Source organism: Cebidichthys violaceus, unplaced genomic scaffold (genome assembly GCF_023349555.1).
Source record: "Cebidichthys violaceus isolate CVI_PGR_0920_01 unplaced genomic scaffold, fCebVio1.0.p SCAF_93, whole genome shotgun sequence".
Taxonomy (NCBI): domain Eukaryota; kingdom Metazoa; phylum Chordata; class Actinopteri; order Perciformes; family Stichaeidae; genus Cebidichthys; species Cebidichthys violaceus.
Window position 1 is genome coordinate 77,067 of NW_027176979.1, and position 22,934 is coordinate 100,000.

Consider the following 22,934-nt stretch of genomic DNA (forward strand, 5'->3'; position numbering starts at 1 on the left):
GAATATACTGCATGAAATTATGATTCAGCAGCTTACAGAGACGTATTAAAGAAGACTAGACAAGAGAGAAAGTGTTTTATGAGACGGTGAAGTTCTTAAGACGACATGTTTAGGAGGAGGATCTGCTGCTGGATACTTTACATTCCGCCTGAGTGTCGGGTGATGGACGGGCAGCAGAGCTCCACGTGACGCAGCTCTGGAATCACTGAACTCAGCACAGTGAAATCCGTCCGTGGAGTTTCCTGTGATGGACGATGTTGCTCTGTGGAACTTATTTGTCACGCTGAAGGAGAACCTTGATGTCTGCAGAGAACCTGCGCTGTTGGTGCCAAATGTAGAAAAAAAGTCATTTTTAGATCGTTGTCTTATTCTTTGAGTCTTTTATCCGTCTTTTATTCTTCATCGACGTCTTCCTCTTCAGATTCATATAAACTGCCAGGGTTTTAATACTAGCCAACGTTTCTATTACTTCACTTTACCTTCTGTAGTTGAATTGCTTTGATCTTCTTTGTTGATTTGTTCCTCAAGTAGAATTAGATTATGAGATTATAACAACCAGGATTAAGTTGCTCCAGCTATTTGTTAATCCATGACTGTTTGTGTGTAAATTTTTCTAAATATGTAGAAACTACCAGATAATCTCAAACCGGTGATTTGATAAATCTGGTTGCTTATTTAAAACGTCTTAGTGAGTAAAGACTTCAGTTAAGTGTAACTCATCAACAATATAGTGACTAAAGAGCCGATCAGTCCTATGTAGTGTTATGTTATTGAGATTATGAACCATGATGTCAATAATTCATGTATATTCAGGTCTTTTGTGAGATACAGTTAAATGGTTCTCACCAGTTCATTGGTACGTCTTTAATAGTTGTTAATCAATGTTATTGTTGACACTCGTCTGAGTGGAACCTACACACATAACCTAGTTCATCATAATTAAACATATATAAATATAGATTACGTAATAGCTACAGCTGCACCAATTTAACATTTGTTTGCTGATTCTGATTTTTTTGTTAAGTTTAACCTCAATTTCTAAGAACTATAATAGACAAAATACACAAACATTTGTGTAACTTTTCTTTCATAGAACATTTTAATTTAACTGTATGTTCATCATAAAACATTGACGATTAAATAAAACAGTTCCTACCAAAAGTTTCAGGACCTTGAAAGGGTCAGTGCTGCAGGTTACTGGACTCATGACATGTGACTGAGCTGACGGGTCTCTAATATCTGCTGGTTTAGTCATTGGGTGTTTATATTTAAGGTCCCAGGATGATTTATGGTCAACAAGATGCCGTTGTAGTCTAGTCCAGGGGTCTTCAATGTCTTTCAGGCCAAGGACCCCCAAACGGATAGAGAGATGGAGCAGGGACCCCTACTATATACAGTATATTGTATAACATTGTGTTTTATATTAAACTGGGTCTAGTGCCATGTATAAACACCCCTAGGGGTCACGGACCCTCTGTTGAAGACCTCTGGTCTAGTCCATTGATGCTACACAACAAAAACAGTGCTTTAGAAATAAATGTGCATTAGGATGTAAACACTAGCCATCAACTTTGACTGTTTTAGCACCAAGAATCAAAGACGTACCGTCCCATCGGAGTCCTGTGTTCTCTGCTGCAATCCGCCCCGTCAAACGCAGCTTCATATCCACATGTGTGCACCAAACCATCACCATCAGGTTAGGGGGTGTAGTTATGTGGGTAGATCTCCACTTTAGTAAACCTTTAATGAATAGACTTAAGACTGAGATAAAAACAGCTGGTGCACCTGGATCCTAATACAGATGAACAGATTACAACCGTATGAATAGACGGGTGGTAGACTGCTTCACACCAAGAAGGTCCTAGCTTTAGATGTAGAAGTGGTCCACTGCTGTGTTCATGGTCTACCAGGTCCCTCTGTGCCTCTGGGTTTGATCCGGGTGCTCTGGTTTCCTGGATAGACTGGTGACTTGTTGTCCTGCGTTAAATGGTTGACAATGTGAAATACAAGTAGTGTTATGTTATTGAGTCATCAGCACACAAATGTTTAAAGTATTTTAAAGTCACCGTCTTATGTTGCATCTTTCCTCCTGTAGAATCGTTTCAACCTACTCAGCTTGTATTGTGAGTGAATGAGAGAGGCTGTTGTGTCCTCAAAGCTGCTTCCCTCTCCACCTCTCCTGCTTGTTACACATTAACAGAGTCGGCTTATATGTTTTTGTTTACCTTCATTCCTGAACTTGTGGATTATCTTCCCCCTCTAAAACACACCTGTGATTGTGTGTCGCTTGAAGATACAACACCTTGAATAAATATCTCCACTGAACGGCCCAGGAGGTCGTGTTCATGGTGGATTTATTTGTTATAACTACTGTCATAACTTGATACATAACATGTGAACATATTAATGCACATAACAGGACGGTCTGTGTTGTCATTTTAAACCGTGTCTGTGATGAAGAACTGTTTTAATATTGTGATGAATTGGTTCAGATATGTGATGTAAAAGTAGACTTTGATGTCAAACGTCGTCAGCTGTTATTCGTGAAGCTGACGACAGTGAAGACGCGTCTCATGCTGCTCTGAGTGACCTGTAACGTCTCTTTAATTGCACTTTAAAGTGCTTTACGTTCCCTTTCCCGCTTCATGCTCGACTGACTGTTTGATGTTCAGACTCTTCCTCACTAAACCTCAACGTGCCGCTTTAACACGGCTAACATCCACTGCAGTGTTCATCTGAGGCGCGTTCACTCGCTGTGTTTCACTGCATTCACTGCAGCGTCTCTTCATGAATCATACACAGGAGGGGAAGAAAGCATCGATACTTAGGTGATATTAGGTTTTGTGATACAGTATGGTTTCTCCTAAAACACCGTAGATTTTTAATTAATTACATTCAAAGACTCACGACAGACCCCGGTTTACATGTTTTTTTACTCAGTTTATGCTTATGGTCTTTACCCTAACACACCGGCTGGTCGGTTTGGGAGTCCTCCAGTTTCGCTGTCTTTGTTTTTTGCAACCAGTGAACGTGAGTGACGCCATACACGGCTCTATTAGAGACCTGTCAATCACTGCGTAGCCCCGCCCTAAAGCATCCCCTGCTTTATGGTGTGTTTGACTCTAAATGGAGCATAATGTACTAAATGAACATCATGCTGTATTGAAGAAGACTGTAAACTAGAGATTGAGACCATAAACTCATGTTTACAATGTTTACTGAGGGAATAAATCAAGAGAGAAGTAGAGTCATTTTAGACTAGACTTCTATACAACCAGAGGAGTCGCCCCCTGATGGACACTAGAGAGAATGAAAGTATGATTTTTTTTTGATAGTCATAAATACTTGATGGGATGTTTCATAGTGCACAGCACGCAACGACTTTGGTTTAGGCTCACTTAAGGTGGACTGATCTTTTTAAAGGTGGACCAACTGTTCTGATTTTAATGACAAAGTGATGAACCACTCCTCCCGAGTTTAATCAGGGATACATAAAGTGCTGCAACGACACATAAAGGATCCAAAATGAGAAAAAACAAATGATTTTAAACCAAAGAAACCTTCAGAGATACTAAAGTCTTCAGTAACATGAAGTCAACACTTCAATGGGCTGCGATGAGGTTTTTAATTAACGAGGAGCTACAAGTGTCACAAGACCTTCAAGAGACGTGTTTTATTTCTTCTGTCGCTGTGGTTACTCCATGTGTCCTCCCTCCTTGCTGTTTCTATGGTGATGACCATGTTTCCTCCTCTCTCTCTCTCCTTCTCCTCCAGTGTCATCCAGGCTCCGTTACCTCTACCTGTAGACAAGGTAAGAACAGCGTCGTCCTGTCCCAGGTGCAAGTCGTTTGTGATTTAAGTGTGTGTGTGTGTGTGTGTGTGTGTGTGTGTGTGTGTGTTGGGTAGTTTGCCCACGCAGAAATATTCTTTGCACGCACACACACACACACACACACACACACACACACACACACACACACACACACACACACACACACACACACACACATAGTGGAGTAGTCAGCTGATAGAGGAATGCAGGGATTGCTGCCAGTTTTAGCCGCCGCTCTACATTCAGTCATTCATCTGGTTGAGGGAGCAGTAGTTTAGCAGTAGAGTACTTTGTGTCTTTAAGACAATTTAAAGTTCAATCAAAAAGCTTCTTTCGGGGGTCTGTTACATTGTACACATTTATGAAATTATTATTTTTGTGTTTCATGATGGCGCTCACTAGTTTTGCATTAATTTGATGGAATAATGAGCCAATATCGTCTACGTAGATGGAGACCTTTATCGCTATAGAGCAGCAGCATCATTGTTCTCTCATAGGCAGAGCAGACAGCAGCCTGATGCACAACACAAAGAGTCACTCACTCTGTGGTGCTCCTGCTGAAGTCTTCTTATCTCACTCACCAACATGAACACACGTCTTGTCGTGCACCGTATCGTGTTGAACGAACGACCAGAGAACCATTCATCAAGGAAAAGAGACCTTTAATGTCAGTTTGCAGGCTAGATAGATAATTATCTGAACAGCATGAAAACACGCGTACAATTATTAAAAACACTAATCTAATCTGGATGAAGATTGTTTTCTTGTTAATGTGTTTTTATTTTTTTACTGTCTTAAGATATATTTTTATCTGCCTCAAAAATTCAAATTTGACGCGCTATTATACAGTTGAGCCAATCAGCTCTCGAGTGTCAGCTTTCAGTGTTTAAAGATGACTTCCTCATACCACACTGAGTCAAATCAATGCATGGCACACAGCTCTGTGCTATACTGTGCCATCTCAAATGAATCCTGCAAAACAAAGCTGTGCGCTGCAGCGCCAGGCTGATGGTTAAAGTGCAGACTTTACTTTCACACTGTTAGCTTTCTGTTAGCTGCCTCGCCCTGTTCTGTGTTTCCCTGCAACAGTGAGAACAACAGGGCCTCAGTGAAACCTGTCTGAGGTGTGTGTGTGTGTGTGTGTGTGTGTGTGTGTGTGTGTGTGTGTGTGTGTGTGTGTCAGGGAGGAGCTGTGATTAGATTTGAACCACTTTTCTAACATAATTAAGTGTCTTAAAGCAGGATCCTTTTGCCTCCCAGGTCTCCCCCTCTCACACACACACACACACGCCTGCCGACTTGAGGTGTTAAGTACTGAGTCTGTGTGGTTTTTGGTCAGGACTACATGTGTCAGTGGCTTCACCCCAAGTGGATCATGTTGCACCTGTTTTCACTGCCCTGAGTTTTTTTTTTAAACATTTAAATCAGGTGAGGAATAGTTCCAAAAAAATGAAAATACACTTAAATGTTCAGATGGACATCAGTCTCTTGTCATGTTATGTACGGTACATAGCTGGAGTCTTGGTTAGTGTGACATAGAGACTGGAAACAGTGTGAAAATACAACTACAGACACCTGAATGTAAGAACAACAACAGAACACAGGGTGTGGGGATGTTAGGACGTGTTAAGTTATTTTAAGATGGACACATGGTTGGGGCCGATGACTGCTGTGTAGGAGCGTGTAACTGGCTCACTGGTTCACCAGTTTGATCACTGGTTGTACTTTATATGTGACCCTGTAGTGTTCCGTAGGGCTCATCACCACAGTATTGTGAGGTCACTGAATGAACTCCAGACAACTGTCAATATGTCAATATGTCACCGTGTTTCTATGTTTTCTAGGTTGCTGCCAACACTCCCAGTATGTATTCTCAGGAACTGTTCCAGCTCTCCCAGTATCTACAGGTAAACACACTGACACCTACTGGTCGTTCTGTGGAACCACACGAGTCGGTTCAGTAAACAGTAAAACTGTTTCATTGATGACACCTGACCTCATTATATAACATGAAGCACCACTTTTCATCCATCTAAAATCATACCATGATAATGTAGAAACCCATCAGCGAGTCGGGTTCATTGCAGGAGAGCAGATCACACTAAATCCCCCAAAATGATCAGTGAAGCACAGAAAAGATCTAAAGCTGATGAGGAGGTGGACATGATTCCTGATGGAAGTGCCTGGAACTCTTTCCTGAATACTTCTGAATACTTCCTCCTCTTTTTGATTAGTGAAGGACACGAACCCCACACAGCTGATATTCTCACAAAATAGACAGAAACGTCCTCAGTCTGGAATCTGTCTTATCTCAGTTTAAGATGACACTTAGGATTGTTTCCTATTACAGGAACATGTTTCCTAACGGTCTTGTCTTAGGGTGGCTATGTAGCCAGTACAGAACTCTCCCAACTAAAGGATTTCCCAAGTTAGAAACTTAGGATGACATAGAAAACGTCTTGCATTCAGTTTTACGGTCTTGATTTCTCTGAACATTTAAATATCAGCTAGTTAAAAGTAACCAGCTGGTATGAAGAGGTTAGCAGGTAGACAGATGCAGCTCATTGATTTGTAACTAATAGAAGTTAACTAATGCACACAGTTTGTATCCGTAAAGGAAATGATTATGAAGTTAATTGAAAATGAACGCTCTTTTATTTTGTTAAATGTTTCCTGAAGAACATATCTCTCCTCCCTCTCTCCCTCTCTCTCTCCTCCCTCTCTCTCTGTCTCTGTCTCTCTCTCCTCTCTCCCCCTCCCTCTCTCTCTCCTCCCTCTCTCTCTCTCTCCTCCCTCTCTCTCTATCTCCCTTTCCTCTCTCCCCCCTCCCTCTCTCTCCTCCCTCTCTCTCTCTCCCTCTCTCTCTCCTCCCTCTCTCTCCCTCTCTCTCCACCTCTCTCCCTCCCCCTCTCTCTCTCTCGCCTCTCTCTCTCCACCTCTCTCCCTCTCTCTCTCTCTCTCTCTCTCTCTCTCTCTCTCTGTCTCTCCCTCGCCTCTCTCCCTTTCTCTGTCCCTCTCTCTCTCTCTTTCTCTCCCTCTCCTCTCTCTCTCTCTCTCTCCCCCTCTCCTCTCTCCCTCTCTCTCTCCTCCCTCTCTCTCTGTCTCTCTCTCCCTCTCTCTCCTCCCTCTCTCCCCCTCTCTTTCCACCTCTCTCCCTCCCCCTCTCTCTCTCTCCCTCGCCTCTCTCTCTCCACCTCTCTCTCTCCCTCTCTCTCTCTCTCCTCCCTCTCTCTCTGTCTTTGTCTCTTTCCCCTCTCTCTCCTCCCTCTCTCTCTCTCCCTCTCTCTCTCCTCCCTCTCTCTCCACCTCTCTCCCTCCCCCTCTCTCTCTCCTTCGCCTCTCTCTCTCTCCACCTCTCTCTCTCCCTCGCCTCTCTCTCTCTCCACCTCTCTCCCTCTCTCTCTCTCTCTCTCTGTCTCTCCCTCGCCTCTCTCTCTCCCTTTCTCTGTCCCTCTCCTCCCTCTCTCTCCTCTCTCTCTCTCTCTCTCTCTCCCCCTCCCCTCTCTCTCTCTCTCCCCCTCCCTCTCCTCTCTCTCTCTCTCTCTCTCTCTCTCTCTCTCTCTCTCTCTCTCTCTCTCTCTCTCCCCCTCCCTCCCTCTCTCCCTCCTCCGTCCCTCCCCTCTACCAGGAGGCCTTACACAGAGAGCAGATGTTGGAGCAGAAGCTTGCCACTCTGCAGCGTCTGTTAGCCAACACTCAGGAGGCCTCAGAGAGCAGCTGGCAGGTAAGAAATGACGTCGTCGTACTTTGAGCCCGAATGTCACGACACATCCTCTGATCAGTAACGTAGTGGAAGGTATAGCAGCTGTGTGTCCTGTTGTCACACTGACATCATGTATATTAAATGCATTATATTTAATATCAAACAGTTGCCTGTATAGTGCTGCTATTGTCTATATTTACAGCATGTTGTGACAGTATAGTACTAGTGATGTACTTTTACTGTACTGCTTTGACCAAGTCACATGCAAATTACATGTTGCAACTTGTGAATACAATTTCTCTCAAAACTAAAGTGTTTTTCACAACTTTGAACTAAGAGTGATAAAGTGTGTGTGTGTGTGTGTGTGTGTGTGTGTGTGTGTGTGTGTGTGTGTGTGTGTGTGTGTGTGTGTGTGTGTCACCAGGCTCTGATTGATGAAGACCGTCTGCTCTCCAGACTGGAGGTGATGGGCAGTCAGCTACAGGCTCACTCTAAGGTAATAACGTATCTCATAGAAAGAACTCCTGCAATAAATGGATGCAGTTAAATCAACATTTCCACCCACTGTTGTAAAACAATAAACCTGTTCTCTGACAGTCCCAGACGGAGGAAGGGATCCGTAAGGAGCTCCTGGCTCTACAGGAGGACAAACACAACTACGAGACGACGGCGAAGGAGTCTCTGAGGAGAGTTCTGCAGGAGAAGATCGAGGTGGTCAGGAAGCTGTCGGAGGTGGAGGTAGGACACACGTGCTCATACGCTGTCGGGGTTGATTTGTCATTTTGAGGTACGTGGCTCATTGTTTATATATATTTTTATTATTTTGTGGTTTCCCGCAGCGCTCGCTCAGTAACACGGAGGACGAGTGCACCCACCTGAAGGAGATGTCTGAGAGAGGCCAGGAGGAGCTGAGGGAGCTCGCCAACAAGTACAACGCCGCCGTCAACGAGATCAAAGAGCTCACCGACAAAATTAAGGTACCTGCAGTTTAGGAGTGTGATGCTACTGTAACCTTCAACTAGATACTTTAACAGCTTTATAGATGATGCCGACTGAATTATGGAGAAAACTATCATTATAAATTAAAATAATTATTTTTGTATTGCACAAACTAATCACATAATAAATATAATAAAACAGCATTACTAATAATGATTAAACGTTATTACTCATCGTTTCATTGTTTAACAGTTAATTAACTAAAGTTTAAATAACTATCAATTTACCATTTATTAAAGATGTGACCTAGTATTTGATTTAATACTGCGGATTTATTTAATTTTGCAGAAGCAAAGTATGTTTTATACACAATGTGCTCCTTGCTTTTATTATTGTTTTTAATATTTTTCATAACTTTTCTCTCTCTCTGTCTACTCGTTCTTATATTTCTGTCCTTTTCCTTTTTCCTTCTTTCTGACTCTTGACTTCCACCCTTCCTTCTCCCTCCCTTTCTCCCCCCTCCTCCCCCTTCCTCCAGGAGGCGGAGGACCGGCAGGAGGAGCTGACCCAGCGGGGAGCGACGGAGAAGAGGGAGTTGGAGCTGCGGATCGAGGAGATGGAGGAGAAGGAGCAGGTTCTCCAGGCTCGCATCGAAGCTCTGCAGGCCGACAACGACTTCACCAACGAGAGGCTCGCCGCCCTGCAGGGTACACACACACACACACACACACACACACACACACACACACACACTAACGTTAAACAAGTTGACACACTGCACCCTGCAAACCAATCACTTTAACTTTAACACGGTGAGCGGGTCAGAACAGGCCTTTGACCAATCATGGGGCTGAGCTGGGACTTCCTGTCAGTCAACTCTTCTCTCTGCTGTTGTTGTTGTTGTTGTTTACAGTGCGGTTAGAACAGCTGCAAGAGAAAAGTATTAAAGAAAACAACAGCCTGGGTGAGTTCCCATGTCTCTGTTGCCGCTAACTTCACTTCCTCATCCTGCACTAATAATGCATGACAACATCCTGCATGGTGTCCACATCACTTCCTGTTTGCTCGCCGCTCTCTTCGCTCTTTTCCGTTCATCCGTCTCTGTTGTCTGTCTTCTTCTTCTTCTTCTGTTTCGGTCTCTTGACTCCGGCTGGTGGTTTAAGGGGACGTGTGACTTTGATTCGCGCTGAAGTCGAGACATCGCTCTGATGTTCGGTGTACGTAAAGCTTCGGTACGCTGCTGTCAAGATGAAGCATTCAGAGACACTCAGCTGTCACTCAACCAGGTCACAGTGGCAGCTGAGTGTTACTGCAGGTTGTTACTGTTAATACATCACCAGTCCTCCTAAATAAACACATTTAGAATTGGAAGCTTTATTCTCATGCATGCACACATTTGTAAATAACAATACTATTAAAATAATATTCTAAACAAATATGTACTAGAACCCACCAAAAGTGGCTCTTCCAGGTTGATTCCCATATTCATAAATAGTTTAATAATATAATATAATGTCCAATAATAATATTTTAAATAAACATTTAGCGTAAGGAAACATTTTGGGATGAGGAACCCTCGGATTTATTCATGATATTGAAATAATAAAATGTCCTCCATACCAATACGTAGACCTGTTAAAGGCAGAATGAGAAGGATTTGTCTGGCTTTTGGTTTTGTAAATGCAACATTCAAAGTTGGCCCCTCCTCCTCGGCTCAACGACGATTCAAACGTGTGATCTTTTAAGAAGACGTGCGGCTGGTTCAGAGGAGGCCGGTTGTCTCGGGGACACGGTGGCTCTCTGTGGACCTGAGCGGGGCTCGTTGGGGGTTTCTGGGTTATCTGGGTCGATTCAATGGTTACCAAACTGTCCACTGCTCTTGTTCTTCTTCTTCTTCTGGTCACTGATTGACTTCTCGGGTGCTGAATGACGACACTGAACGTGAATGCTGGAGGTGACGGCTGCTCACTGATCGCTCTTCCTCAGTAGCCACTTTGTGAAGGAACCTGCCGTCATTTGAAAAGTTTCGACAAACTTGTGTGTGTGTGTATATATTTCTATATACATATATATCTGATGTGGTCACATGACAGATGTCGACATTGTCTCCCACGGACCAGTAGAGGAGCCTGTCGAGGACAAACGGAGCCGGCAGACACCTGAGAGCCAAGAGGAAGACGAGGATGATGAGGATACAGACACCGATGATGGTGCATTTGGTGGAGATGAAGATATTGATGGTAGTCAGTTTGATTATCATAATAGTAGACATCTTAATTTATGTGCAGCACTGTTCTTTAGCAGGTTTTGCTTTACAGAATGAAAGTAAACAGTCCAACATAATACAGCACAGTTGAGAAGGAACCTAATCTAGATCAATTTAAACCATCGCAGAATAGAATGCTCGTTAATGAATATATATATATATATATATATATATATATATATATATATATATATCTCTCAAACTAAAATGTTGTCTTTGTTTACCGGATCTTGTGAGGGGATTCCAGACGGTATCATTAATAACGTAACTGGAACATCTTCAGAGTAAAGTTAATCAGAGCCCAGTACAGACGACATCACCGTCTCTGATGGATGCAGAGGACTCAGTCCTGAAGCTAGTGAACTACGAGACTTTATTAATCCATTGGTACTGACCCTGTCAGGCTGAGTAATGCTCTGAAGTTGGGCTTAACCTCAAGCAAGCAGTCTTGGAATTGCGTAAATTGGGTATGACTGGCGAGCTGAGACTCTTGTGGATCCAGTGAGACTCTTGTGGATCCAGTGAGACTCTTGTGGATCCAATGAGACTCTTGTGGATCCAGTGAGACTCTTGTGGATCCAGTGAGACTCTTGTGGATCCAGTGAGACTCTTGTGGATCCAATGAGACTCTTGTGGATCCAATGAGACTTGACGTCTATAAAATACCCTGTTTTGACAAACTACTACCAAAACTAGAGACGGAGGACATTCGGAGGATGTGAGGCTTCTCTAGATATATTGACGTACTTGAAGAAATCTCCAAATGTCAAACGTTTTAGATGCCAAATCACAGCTTGGCTTTTTTTATGGTGTCCCTCTGGGTCTTGGTGTCTGAACGTGGTATTTAGGAGGGATTCTTCACCATTTCTTTTATTATTATGACATTCCTGGATCTTTTAGAGTTATGTTGCTGTTCTTTACAATGTCGTCTTTGCTTAGATTTTGTCTTCGTCAAAATCCTTCTCACTTTCTGCATAGATAACGTAGCTGACTGACAGAAGTCTGTGTCTGTTTGAGGAGAAACGTTTGAGGTCACATCTTGAGTTTCCATTCTGATTCTGGAGTTGAGAGTTCATGCTTTGCCGCAGAAACTCCTCCCGAATAATGGGATGACTGGATTTTTACATGAAGTCGTTGTTGAGCTGGTTGAATTCCACATGTTGAGCTGAAAAGTCATTGAGAGTCTGTCTGTCTGTCTGTCTGTCTGTCTGTCTGTCCACTTCCTGTCTGCTGTTACAGTGTTGTATCTTCTGCCATGGCTTTGATTCTCAAGCTTCGATCTGTCCGTGAAGTTGTTGATCTCTTTGTTGCTCGATGGTTCGGTCACTCGTCTGTCTGTCTTTTCTGTCATCATTCTGTCTTCGGCTCTTTCTGCTTCATCTCGTCCTCCTTTAATACAGAGTTTGTTGAAAGGAACCGATTTTCTTTTTATTTAAATTCTGCTCATCGATTCTAGAAAGTAAAGATCTTCTGCTCTTCAGTATAGAACACAGCTGGCTGTACATGCATCAACATGTATGTTTAGTCAAATTGAGTGCTGGTGAGTCGTGAAACTACGGAAGCCCTGAGAGGCAAGTGAGAGAAAAAAAAGTCAAAGTCTGATCTAAATAGTTCTCTTGTCTTAAATACAAATGGAAAAAAGATTTTCTAGGTTTAGAAAGGTTTGAAACTTTTGCCATAAGAAACATAATTATATATTTCTGAGTTTCTTTTTTCTTTTTTTTCACCTGTTCGTCATAAACACAGGAGAGGAAACAACGTAGAAAACGTTGCCTCTCAAAGTAAAATATTTCCTCCAATACTGTCTTGGATGGATGAAGTCCATTTAAGACGATGTTGCATTTCCTGTAGTGTTGATCTCATCAAGCTTCTAAATCAGCTGATGATGGGCCCAGAAGGGGAACAGGTGAACGTTATACAAACAACGACATTTGGCTGTTTTTAAGTCTCCAACGTATTTAGTTTCCATTCTTAAACGATAAGATTCAGTTATTAGATGTGGCATCGATGAGCAGAATCAATCAAATCTGAAATAAATACCCGACTCCGCTCCTGATGGTCCTCTTAGTGATGTCAGCGCTCTGTGTTTCTATCAGACAACTGTCATGTTCACAGCGGAGGAGACTCGACTAGAATCCAACAGTTGATTGAGTGTCCGCGTGAGTACAATCTCAATCCTACTGAATGCTGCCACACACACACACACACACACACACACACACACACACACACACACACACACATACACACACATATATATATATATATATATATATATATATATATATATACACATACATGCATACATACACACACAGTACATATTCTGCAGAGGAACCTTCTTTGAGCAGGATGTGGATCTGTTGCTGTTAAACTTCAAATTGACTCTGATGGCTTCTTGGCTTCTTGACAGAACTTCATTTCTTGACCTGATGTTTTGCAAAAGCAGTTTTTTCTTCCACTTTAAGATCCATCCAAGTAAAACTGGTAACTGTGTAAAGAAAGTCATAACCGACATCTTTGGCTTGAGTTGTACAGATGAGAATATCACAAGATAAATGTTGTATTATGAATACGGTCAACTGTTCCACGGTGTGGTCTTTGGTGCTTTATCGTGAGTAACCAGGAGAGTCTTCTCTGAATACGCCTTTTATTCTGTTGTGGATTTGAGTGAAGGGATCTTCTAAACAAACCAACGTGCAGAACGTGAACATGTACTTAGATATTTGATTTCTTTGTGTCTCTTTGTCTCTTTGAACTTGTCTGGTAGCTACAGGTTTATCCGGTGTTTTGGTGTTTTTTTAGGTGTGTTTTGGTTCTGTAGCTCCGGCCGACCGGTTGGTTCTCAGCTTCTCTTCTTCTTCAGCAGATCTTCCCATCTTTAGTTTCTGCATGCTGCCTTTGCAGCTCTTCACTGGACTAGTTGGCTAAGCTCCTGGTTTCTCTCTCCTCGTCTTTCTGTTGTCGTCTCTCTTTTGGTTCTTTTCCGCTTGGAGAGAATTAGTTTAGCAGCTATTCTAATCGACAGCAGCTCTTTTCTTTGTTTGTTGGCCTCTGTTGGTGTCAGACATTTTGGAAGTGTATAGAGCAATCCGCTGGCAGAGACGTTTGGTGCTTTAATGGCTCCGTTATGACTGTGGTGGAACACACACAGATGAAACTCAGCATAACTAGTGCAGAGCCTTTGGCTTTAGATGAATCGGGAGGATTTCATAGAGATGAATGAAAATGTATTGAGTTGAATTGGGAGCAGCTGATAACAGCACAGTCAAGTCTGTGTGTGTTTACAGATGAAAGACATGTAGGCCAATGTAAACCAGACTTATAGAACATCTGTCCCTTGTTTTCAACGACTTTATTTTAACATGTAGGTTTTATTATCTGGACTTCTTGTTATTGTATACATGTGGCAAAAAAAGAAAAAGTCCTTTCCATACATCATAGTGTGATGTCATAGAGGTGATGATGCTTTGTTTACGTCCATCTTTAATCTGGATCAGTCTTTATTTGACATGTCTCAGACAGTAACCCTCTCCAGAGAAACTACACAACATACAACATAACTGTACTACAAACTAACTTATTCTGTGTACTGTGGTGTCCACAGTTCATGTACGTTTCCATGTAATACCTGCAGCGTGTCATTTTAATATTTATAACACAAAACTATCTTGGCTCACTTGTCACAGATTCCTTTGATGTATAATGTCTAAAGATGAGCTCAACCTCAGAAGCTGAAGTGAAACTATATTTCAGTGAGATTCTACACTTAACATCTGGACTAACCAGCCACCAATCCAGCTGTTAGCTCGCCCAGAGTTGGTGTGAACGACTGTGTGGTTGCTGCTTGTTGTGTTAACGGGGTGTTCACTTGGCCTGTTGGACATTTGCGGCATTTGGGACAGATTTGCATTGATCAAAGTATCTATATAACCAATTAAATGTTTTCTTTTTTTCCTCCCTGCAGCGGTCAAACAGCTGAAGGAGACTGTAAGTTCTTCAATCCACAAATTGGCCAACTTTGCCGGTAAGAGCTCAGCTGAACTTCAACCAATTAAGTCCTGGAGCAGTTCAGTCGGTGAACGAACACTAAATATCAGAGAGAAAACAAACTGAACGTGATGAAACAGACGTAAAATCAACAATATATAGACGTATATATTTTATCACTAACGGCTACGAACCAAACATTCATCCCCGTGTTTATATGTTTGTGTTTGTAGAAGTGATGGACGCTCACCTACAGAACAACCAGACGACGGAAGAAGACGACGACATCTTGGCCAGCCCTGATCGACTAAAAGGTAGAGGACACACACACACACACACACACACACACACACACACACACACACACACACACACACACACACACACACACACACACAGACAGTTTTGAATTATATTGAAAGGGTGGATTTTCACTGTTGGTATCAACGCCAGAGTTTCGTAGCTTCAGAGTTTCGTAGCTTCAGAGTTTCGTAGTTTCGTAGCTTCAGAGTTTCGTAGCTTCAGAGTTTCGTAGTTTCGTAGCTTCAGAGTATCGTAGCTTCAGAGTTTCGTAGCTTCAGAGTTTCGTAGCTTCAGAGTTTCGTAGTTTCGTAGCTTCAGAGTTTCGTAGCTTCAGAGTTTCGTAGCTTCAGAGTTTCGTAGCTTCATGTAGCTGTAGATGCAACGTTGATTCAAACTATCCATCCAGCTCTACCCTCTACGGGTTCCAATACCAATATGAATGGATTGTAACCATGTTGTCATTGTGTGATGGATAAAATTGCTGACGAGGACACATCCTACTACAGTGACCTCTGTCTCTCTGTTGTGAGAGATCTGTTTGTCATCCACACACAAAGCTCAGGCTCACCAGCAGCGGGGGGGGGGGGGTTTCACCAGCTGAACCCTCCACTGCCTCACACACTCTAATCCAGTCAGTGCAGGACACACAAGTGTGTGATTTTGTGCACATATGCACACTCTTGTGGAAACATATTTATTGTTTTTTCTATGCCTTTCTTTTCTTTTCTTTTTTTCTTTTCTTCTGTTTGCTGGTTTTATTTTGCTTTCGATTTAGTTTTTTCCCACACTCGCACTGTTCCCTCTTGGCTAAGTGTGTGTGTGTGTGTGTGTGTGTGTGTGTGTGTGTGTGTGTGTGTGTGTGTGTGTGTGTGTGTGTGTGTGTGTGTGTGTGTGTGTGTGTGTGTGTGTGTGTGTGTGTGTGTGTGTGTGTGTGTGTGCGCGCGCGCGCGTGCGTGCGTGCGTGCGTGTGCACAGGCAATCCGATGGATGCCAAAGAGTCAGACATGTCAGACACTCTGAGTCCCAGCAAAGACCGCAGCAGTGACGACACGTCAGGTCAGTACAAACACACACAATGGTTCCTGTTGTGACCAGAAGTGTTTCACTTCAGTTTATGTGAATCTGTCTCTATTTGTATTAATAGTGTTGAAGTCTGTTCTCTGCATCGGTTACTTTTAGAGCAAAGTCTGGAATGAATTCATCAAGTTCTAAGTAACCTAAATAATATATTTAGATTCATTTTCTAATATGGTTATTGATAGGACATAAATCGTCTTAAAACACTTGTGTCTTTGTTAAAAACTCACATCTGTCTCGTGTTTGTTTACTTTGTGGCTATTTTAAAAGACATTCTAAGTGTTTTTCTAGAAACATAAAGGTGTGTGTGTGTGTGTGTGTGTGTGTGTGTGTGTGTGTGTGTGTGTGTGTGTGTGTGTGTGTGTGTGTGTGTGTGTGTGTGTGTTTCTCAGACGGCAACATGGACGACCAGGAGCTGCACGAACCACAGAACAGAGTGGCTCTGCTCAAAGGTAACCATGACAGCTCATGTTGTGCTCTGTGCTGCAGCAACTCAACAGACATGATTCAGTCATACACTCAACTGTCCACTAGGGGAGCTCTTCACTTGTGGTGTTGGCTGCAAATCCTTTCTCTTTTCTTCATAAAGAAAATGTATAAATGTTGACTTACTGTGTGTGTAGCTGAGTTGCATCGGGCCGGTCTAGAGCCTGGAGACACGGAGCAGGTCATCCACCACCTCCACAGAGAGCTTCTGGACGCCCAGGAATTAGCCAACACCGGCAAGCAGAGATGTCTGGACCTACAAGGTAAGTTTAAAATTATCTCACTACATTTAACACAAAGATGTGCTGTGGCCACATCCCAACTCCAACCAGGGTCCACAGATTGTTGTTGTAAGGACATTTAATTCAAAGAATATTGCTCTCATTGTACGTCACATGACGTCATACCAGGTTAAGATGGTGACTGTTTGTTTGTAGCTCTGCTGGAGGAGGAGAGGAGGAGCAACTCTCAGCAGACTGAAGAGTCGACCAAACAGATCCAGTACCTGCAGAGTAAGTGAACACACACACACTATACTACACGCCTGTATACATAATCAACTTACTCCCATCTAACTTCTCTTTGTGTGTGTGTGTGTGTGTGTGTGTAGCTCAGCTTGGGAAGCTGCAGGCCGACATGGAGGCACTGAGGGAGCAGAGGGAGAGCACCATCTGCACCACCAGAGAGGAGCTCTACTGCGCCCAGGAGGAGGTACACCTCCATGTCATTCTGCCTTTTACTCCTCTGACTACCTCACTACTCCCTCTGATTTCTCCTCCTGACACCCTTGTTATTACCTCTGATGCCTCTTTGACTCCTTCCCATCAAATTCCTCCTGACAGGTCCCTGACTCCTCCCAACTCCCCTCTGACTCCTCACAGCCCCATCTTACTCTCCTCTTATGTTCACAGTAGGAGCGATGAAAGTTGAGACCAGCTCAACCTTGATTTGTAACGCGTCACGCAGCGTCGGTTTGTAGCTTTGTCACCATTGAAGCACCTTGTAGCTCGTTGCTTTGTTGCTCGTAATGTGAACACTTCAATAGTCCTCCTGACTCCCTCTGAATCCTTGTGAGTCCCTTTTACCTCCTTCTGTCCTTACTCCTACTCTCCTTTGACTCCTCCCAACACACTCGTCTTACTCCTTGTGACTACTTGTCTTTTCTCCAGGCGGCAACCTCTGGTTATAAAAAGTGAAGTCAATGTAGTTCATGTCTTAAAGCTGCATTCTCTCTAGTGTCCACCAGGGGGCGACTCCTCTGGTTGTATAGAAGTCTAGTCTAAAATGACTCTACTTCTCTCTTGATTTATTCCCTCAGTAAACATGAGTTTATTCAAGTCTTCTTCAATACAGCCTGATGTTCATTTAGTACATTATGGTCCATTTAGAGTCAGACAGACCATAAAGCAGGGGATACTTTAGGGGCGGGGCTACCTTATACTGCATCTCTACGTCACTCCTTCACAGTCCAAATATGATCACCTCTGTTCACTGGTTGCAAAAAACCAAGATGGCGACGACCAAAATGCCAAACTTGAGGCTTAAAAAACAACAACAATAGTCTACAAACTACTGGGTGACGTCACTACAACTACGTCCACTTCTTATGCTTTCCTGTGACTCTCTCCGGTTCTCCCTCTGATTCCTCCCAGCTCCTCTTTAACTCTCCTCTGACTCCTTTGAGTCTGTTTTGCTTCCTTCTGTCTCCTACTGACTCGTCCATACTGCCAGCTGATTCCTCCCACTTTCTTTTGACTCTCCTCTTGTTGTTCCTCCAGACTCCCCTCTGACTGTCACTGACTCCTCTCTGCACACACAAAACACCCTCAGACCCCCTCTTGTCCACAACAGACTTTCCGTCTGTCGGTTTACAGTAACTGTCAGTCACGTGACGTCGCTGATTGTGTTACTTCCTGTCAGATCCTCGTCCTGCGTCACGCCATGGAGGCGGCCACGGCGGAGCGGGAGCGGGAGATCGCCGCCCTGCAGGCCGACCTGGGCAGCGTGCGATCCGAGCTGGAGCACTGGAGGGACACGGCCGCCAAGTACGAGGGCGAGATCAGCCGGCTGCAGGAGGCCTTCACACAGCAGCAACAGCAGCGGAGCACCGCCAACCAGCTGCAGGGTGAGAAGACGGTCTACGGTCTTGGTTTTTCTGAATCGACAATAACAAGATGTCGTTCAACGCGTAGATGTTTGTAACTGTTCTTCCTCTTCCTCTCCTTCAGCGGAGTGTGTTACGTTGCAGCAGCGGTGTGTGTGTTTGCAGCAGGACTGTGACGGCCTGAGAGGTGAACGGAAGTCTCTAATGGACAAACTGCACCGCCTGGAGAATGAGCTGAGCAGGTACACACACACACACACACACACACACACACACACACACACTTTACATGACACCATATGTTTTCAAGGGTTGCCTTCGTTGACACTTTCAGTTGAAGAAAAGACGTCTCATGCAACTGAGATAGATGTGAAATTGTACCTTTTGTCTTGCTTTATTTTTAGTTCGTGAACACATCTTCATACATTCACAGGTCGACAACACAGACCTTTAAAACGTTGTCCTTCATGAGAGATATTAAACAATCGTGACATCACACAGTAATGTTTGTCCTTCATGTCTTGGAAACAAACCACAAGTGAACAAAATGGCCCCTAAAATATCAGAATCAATGTAATCACAGTACTTCTTTAATGAATTTAACACATTCGTACGTTTTGATTTTAACCAAGGTGTACCTTTTTAGAATAGTTCAGTCCAAACTATTACATTTAAAATCCTGTAAGTAGCCAAGAAAATCAATGCAACCATGAAGGAAATGTATTCGTAAGCTGAACTGCCCAAACATCTTAAATGAGTGTAAGAGGTGAGGATCGACCCAGAACATATGGGGAATGCGTGTCAAACTGCGAGGGTGGACGTTAAAACCGGACCTAAAAGTCTGTGTGACGGCCGTGATCGAGTCGATGAATTCTGGCCTCGGCACAGCTGACGGGAGCGCCGCCCAAGTCCAACGGTCCTGACGGGTTCAGAGTTTAGATTCAGCACTAAAAGGCGAACTCGGGACGAGATGGACTGAAGGAAACCTGGTGTCCAGCTGATTCAGGCAGAACGGGACGAGAGGGCGACAGCTGACTGACTGAACCAGACGGAGCAGTCAGCAGGTTTTTATCCGCAGCTGTGTTTAGTTTCCAATAAACTGTCGGCGCCGTCGGCAGCACCTCATTAAATCTCTGACACGCACCACTCTGCTGTCTCAGCCATCCTATACCACCACAACCTAAACGTCTCATGTTGGAGTTTTACCTCATTCAGGTACATGCTCTCAAATAAACTGTTCAGTATTAGTAGTACTATTATGGAGGCACCTCACCTAAAATAAAGTCCACCTGCCCAAATGTCAGAAGGGGGAAACAGCAGAGGGTTGTTAATCACACACCAAACCGTTTATGTCGGTATGTAACAACTGAATAGTTCACAAGATGTGATCATTGTACATTTACAGTGATAAATTAGAGCACAATGATGCAATGTTTGATAAAACACTGTGTGTGTGTGTGTGTGTGTGTGTGTGTGTGTGTGTGTGTGTGTGTGTGTGTGTGTGCGTGTGCGTGTGCGTAGCACCAGGGAGCAGAGTCTGGTCCTCAGCAGCAGTCTGGAGTCTCTGGAGAAGAGGGAGGGGGATCTGCAGGATAAACTGGGTTCTTTGGAGAATCAACACCTGCAGGACGCAAGCAAGCTGAAGAGCCAGCTGGACCAGGCCCAGGCCCACACACACACACTGCAGAGAGAGGTACACACACACACACACTGCAGAGAGAGGCACACACACACACACACACACTGCAGAGAGAGGTACACACACTGCAGAGAGAGGTGCACAGTCCCTTAAAGTTGTTAAAGTCGCTTCTCTACGGGTATTTACAGAAAGGTGTGTGTGTGTGTGTGTGTGTGTGTGTGTGTGTGTGTGTGTGTGTGTGTGTGTGTGTGTGTGTGTGTGTGCGCGCAGTATGAAGACACACAGTCTCAGCTGTTGGACCTCCGTCAGCATTACGAGAGAACGGAGAAAGAGAAGCTAAACATCCACCAGGAGCTGGAGCAGTGCAGGAGCAGCCTGAAGCTGCTGCAGGACAAGACCAGCTCCGTGAGTACACACACACACACACACACACACACACACACACACACACACATATATACACACACTTACTTACTTCCTTCCTTTTGAATATTACCAAAGACCATATGAACTACTTGTGTTGTAACCTTTATTCCTGTGGTTGCTCAGCTTTAAATCCAGATGTTCTCATGTTTTTTTTCCCCCTCAGTTTTGGATTATTTTATTTTTGCGTAAAGATTAATGCAGGAGAAGCACCAGACTTGCTGCTCGTGGGCACTGTGGCAGTGTCGGACTTGCTAGCCGTAACCCACCCAGCCCCTCCGGTTCACAGCCTCCCTCCTCGCTGCTAACTCTCTAACTCTGGACGCAAAATGAGTCTCGCCAATCAGAGCTGTTTGAAATGAGACGTTCAGTCCTGATCACTAACAAAGAGGACTGATGATGAATAGTGATGAAGAATCACATCATCGTCTCTCTGAGCTGATCAGTAGCAGCTGTTAGTTCAAACTCGGAGAAACTCAAATCAGAAGACACAGTGAGGCGGAGCAGCCTCCTCCTCTTCCTCCTCTTCTCTCTCTCCTACCTGTCTTCAGCTCTTCCTCCTCTCCTCTCTCTCTCATCCTCCTGTCTTCAGCTCTTCCTCCTCTTCTCTCTCTCATCTACCTGTCTTCAGCTCTTCCTCCTCTTCTCTCTCTCATCTCTTCCTCTTTCTTTTGTTGACCTGGCAGAAACAAAGCCTGACGTGGCAGAAACAAAGCTTAAAGGTGCTGATCCACAGATTCACAGGACTAGATCAACAAACGTTTTTGAAAAAGGATAATTCCTGTTTATTACAACTTTTGGTCCTATTTTCATAGTGCGGTCCATCATTTCCTCCAGTGCACTTTGTGCTCTCATAGAGTTAACAGCTGAGAAACAAGCAGTCAGATATTCAGATTAGAAACTAACCTCTTTGACTTACCGTACATACTGTAGTTGTGCGCACCCAGTTTTCCTGTGCATTGACTAATAATTAGCTGAATTATTCAAGTGTGTCCGCCGTCAACAGACTCTGATGTGTGGAGTTGGTTCAGTTCCCCTTTAAGAAGCTCCCAGTGTGGCTTTTGATAAAAGACAATATACAAATATAGTGTTTTAACATGTATCCTGTGTTTCTGTTTGTGTATTTTTAGTACTGATAGAAATGATGGACCAAACCACGAAAATATGACTCAAGTTGAAATAACAGTCCATTATTTATCTGCACCAGGGAAAACATGATTTGGCACCTTTTTATTTTTTTAAAGCTTTTATTGTGAAAGGCTGTCTAGCTAAAGATCATATTTCCAAACATTTCACTCCGGCCTTTGAAGACCAGTTGACTCTTATTGTTGGTCTACAGTTTTCTGGTGCTAATGAGACGTCCTGGTGTAGAGTTAATGAGCTGAAACATGTTGCTGGTTTCAAACACAGCCTGGTGACGGATGGCTCTTCTTCTGTGGTGTTTTGGCGAATGTGGCTGTTGAATGTCTAGAAACGGCCGATAAGATACAAACCCTAACCCTACAACCCCCCCTCCCTCTGTCTCTCTCTCTCTCTCTCTCTTTTTGTCTCCCTCTCTCTGTCTGTCTCTTTCTCTCTCTCTCTCTCTTTTTTCTCTCTTTCTCTTTTTCTCTCTGTCTCTCTCTCTTTTTGTCTCCCTCTCTTTGTCTCTGTCTGTCTCTCTTTCTCTCGCTCTCTCTCTCTCTCTCTCTCTCTCTCTCTCTCTCTCTCTCTCTCTCCCCCCTCCCCTCCCCTCCCTCTCGCTGTAGCTGCTCCATCCTCCATGTTGGTTTTGGTTGATTTGCTGGCTGATATCTTCTTATCCCTTTCCTCCCTCCCTCCCTCCCCTCTAGCCATCCATACTGCAGCCTGTCCAAGCCATATTCATTGGCCTTGTCCTGGCTCTGCTGTACTGGTGTTTCGGCCAGTTGTGGTAGAAAGGTACACACCGACATGACACCAGTCTGTCTCTCTCCGTCTGTCTCTTGTTTGGCCTCCATCTGTCCGTCATCAGTGGAAGGAAAGGTGACGGAGGTGAAGACGTCGTCCTGATCTGTGATGAGTTCAGGGTCTCGTGTTGAGAATTAAAACCTGTACACCGACATCAGTAAAGTTTTAATAATGTTTCAGCTCAAATTCTTATTCTTCCCAAATCATGACCATGTTCCTCACCTTTAGTGCTCCTGTAAAAAT

General features: G+C 43.8%; 1 protein-coding gene across 10 annotated transcripts in view; it reads left to right on the forward strand.

Moving 5' to 3' along the window:
- Positions 1–22,934, forward strand: part of slmapa (sarcolemma associated protein a) — a 54,359-nt gene that overhangs the window by 25,430 nt on the left and 5,995 nt on the right. For 3 of the 10 annotated variants that reach the window (XM_068704494.1, XM_068704495.1, XM_068704505.1), the window contains 21 exons: positions 3,775–3,811; positions 5,677–5,739; positions 7,461–7,556; positions 7,960–8,031; positions 8,133–8,273; positions 8,375–8,512; positions 9,013–9,181; positions 9,388–9,438; positions 10,568–10,714; positions 12,837–12,899; positions 14,708–14,767; positions 14,964–15,044; positions 16,009–16,089; positions 16,503–16,562; positions 16,734–16,859; positions 17,034–17,108; positions 17,207–17,307; positions 18,517–18,721; positions 18,825–18,942; positions 20,222–20,393; positions 20,610–20,744. In XM_068704494.1, coding sequence (XP_068560595.1) covers positions 3,775–3,811; positions 5,677–5,739; positions 7,461–7,556; positions 7,960–8,031; positions 8,133–8,273; positions 8,375–8,512; positions 9,013–9,181; positions 9,388–9,438; positions 10,568–10,714; positions 12,837–12,899; positions 14,708–14,767; positions 14,964–15,044; positions 16,009–16,089; positions 16,503–16,562; positions 16,734–16,859; positions 17,034–17,108; positions 17,207–17,307; positions 18,517–18,721; positions 18,825–18,942; positions 20,222–20,393; positions 20,610–20,744 — 2,191 coding nt within the window. Of the gene's footprint in view, positions 1–3,774; positions 3,812–5,676; positions 5,740–7,460; positions 7,557–7,959; positions 8,032–8,132; positions 8,274–8,374; positions 8,513–9,012; positions 9,182–9,387; positions 9,439–10,567; positions 10,715–12,836; positions 12,900–14,707; positions 14,768–14,963; positions 15,045–16,008; positions 16,090–16,502; positions 16,563–16,733; positions 16,860–17,033; positions 17,109–17,206; positions 17,308–18,516; positions 18,722–18,824; positions 18,943–20,221; positions 20,394–20,609; positions 20,745–22,594; positions 22,683–22,934 lie in introns of all 10 variants that reach the window. The other 7 variants (XM_068704496.1, XM_068704497.1, XM_068704499.1 and 4 more) reach the window with 7 other exon arrangements.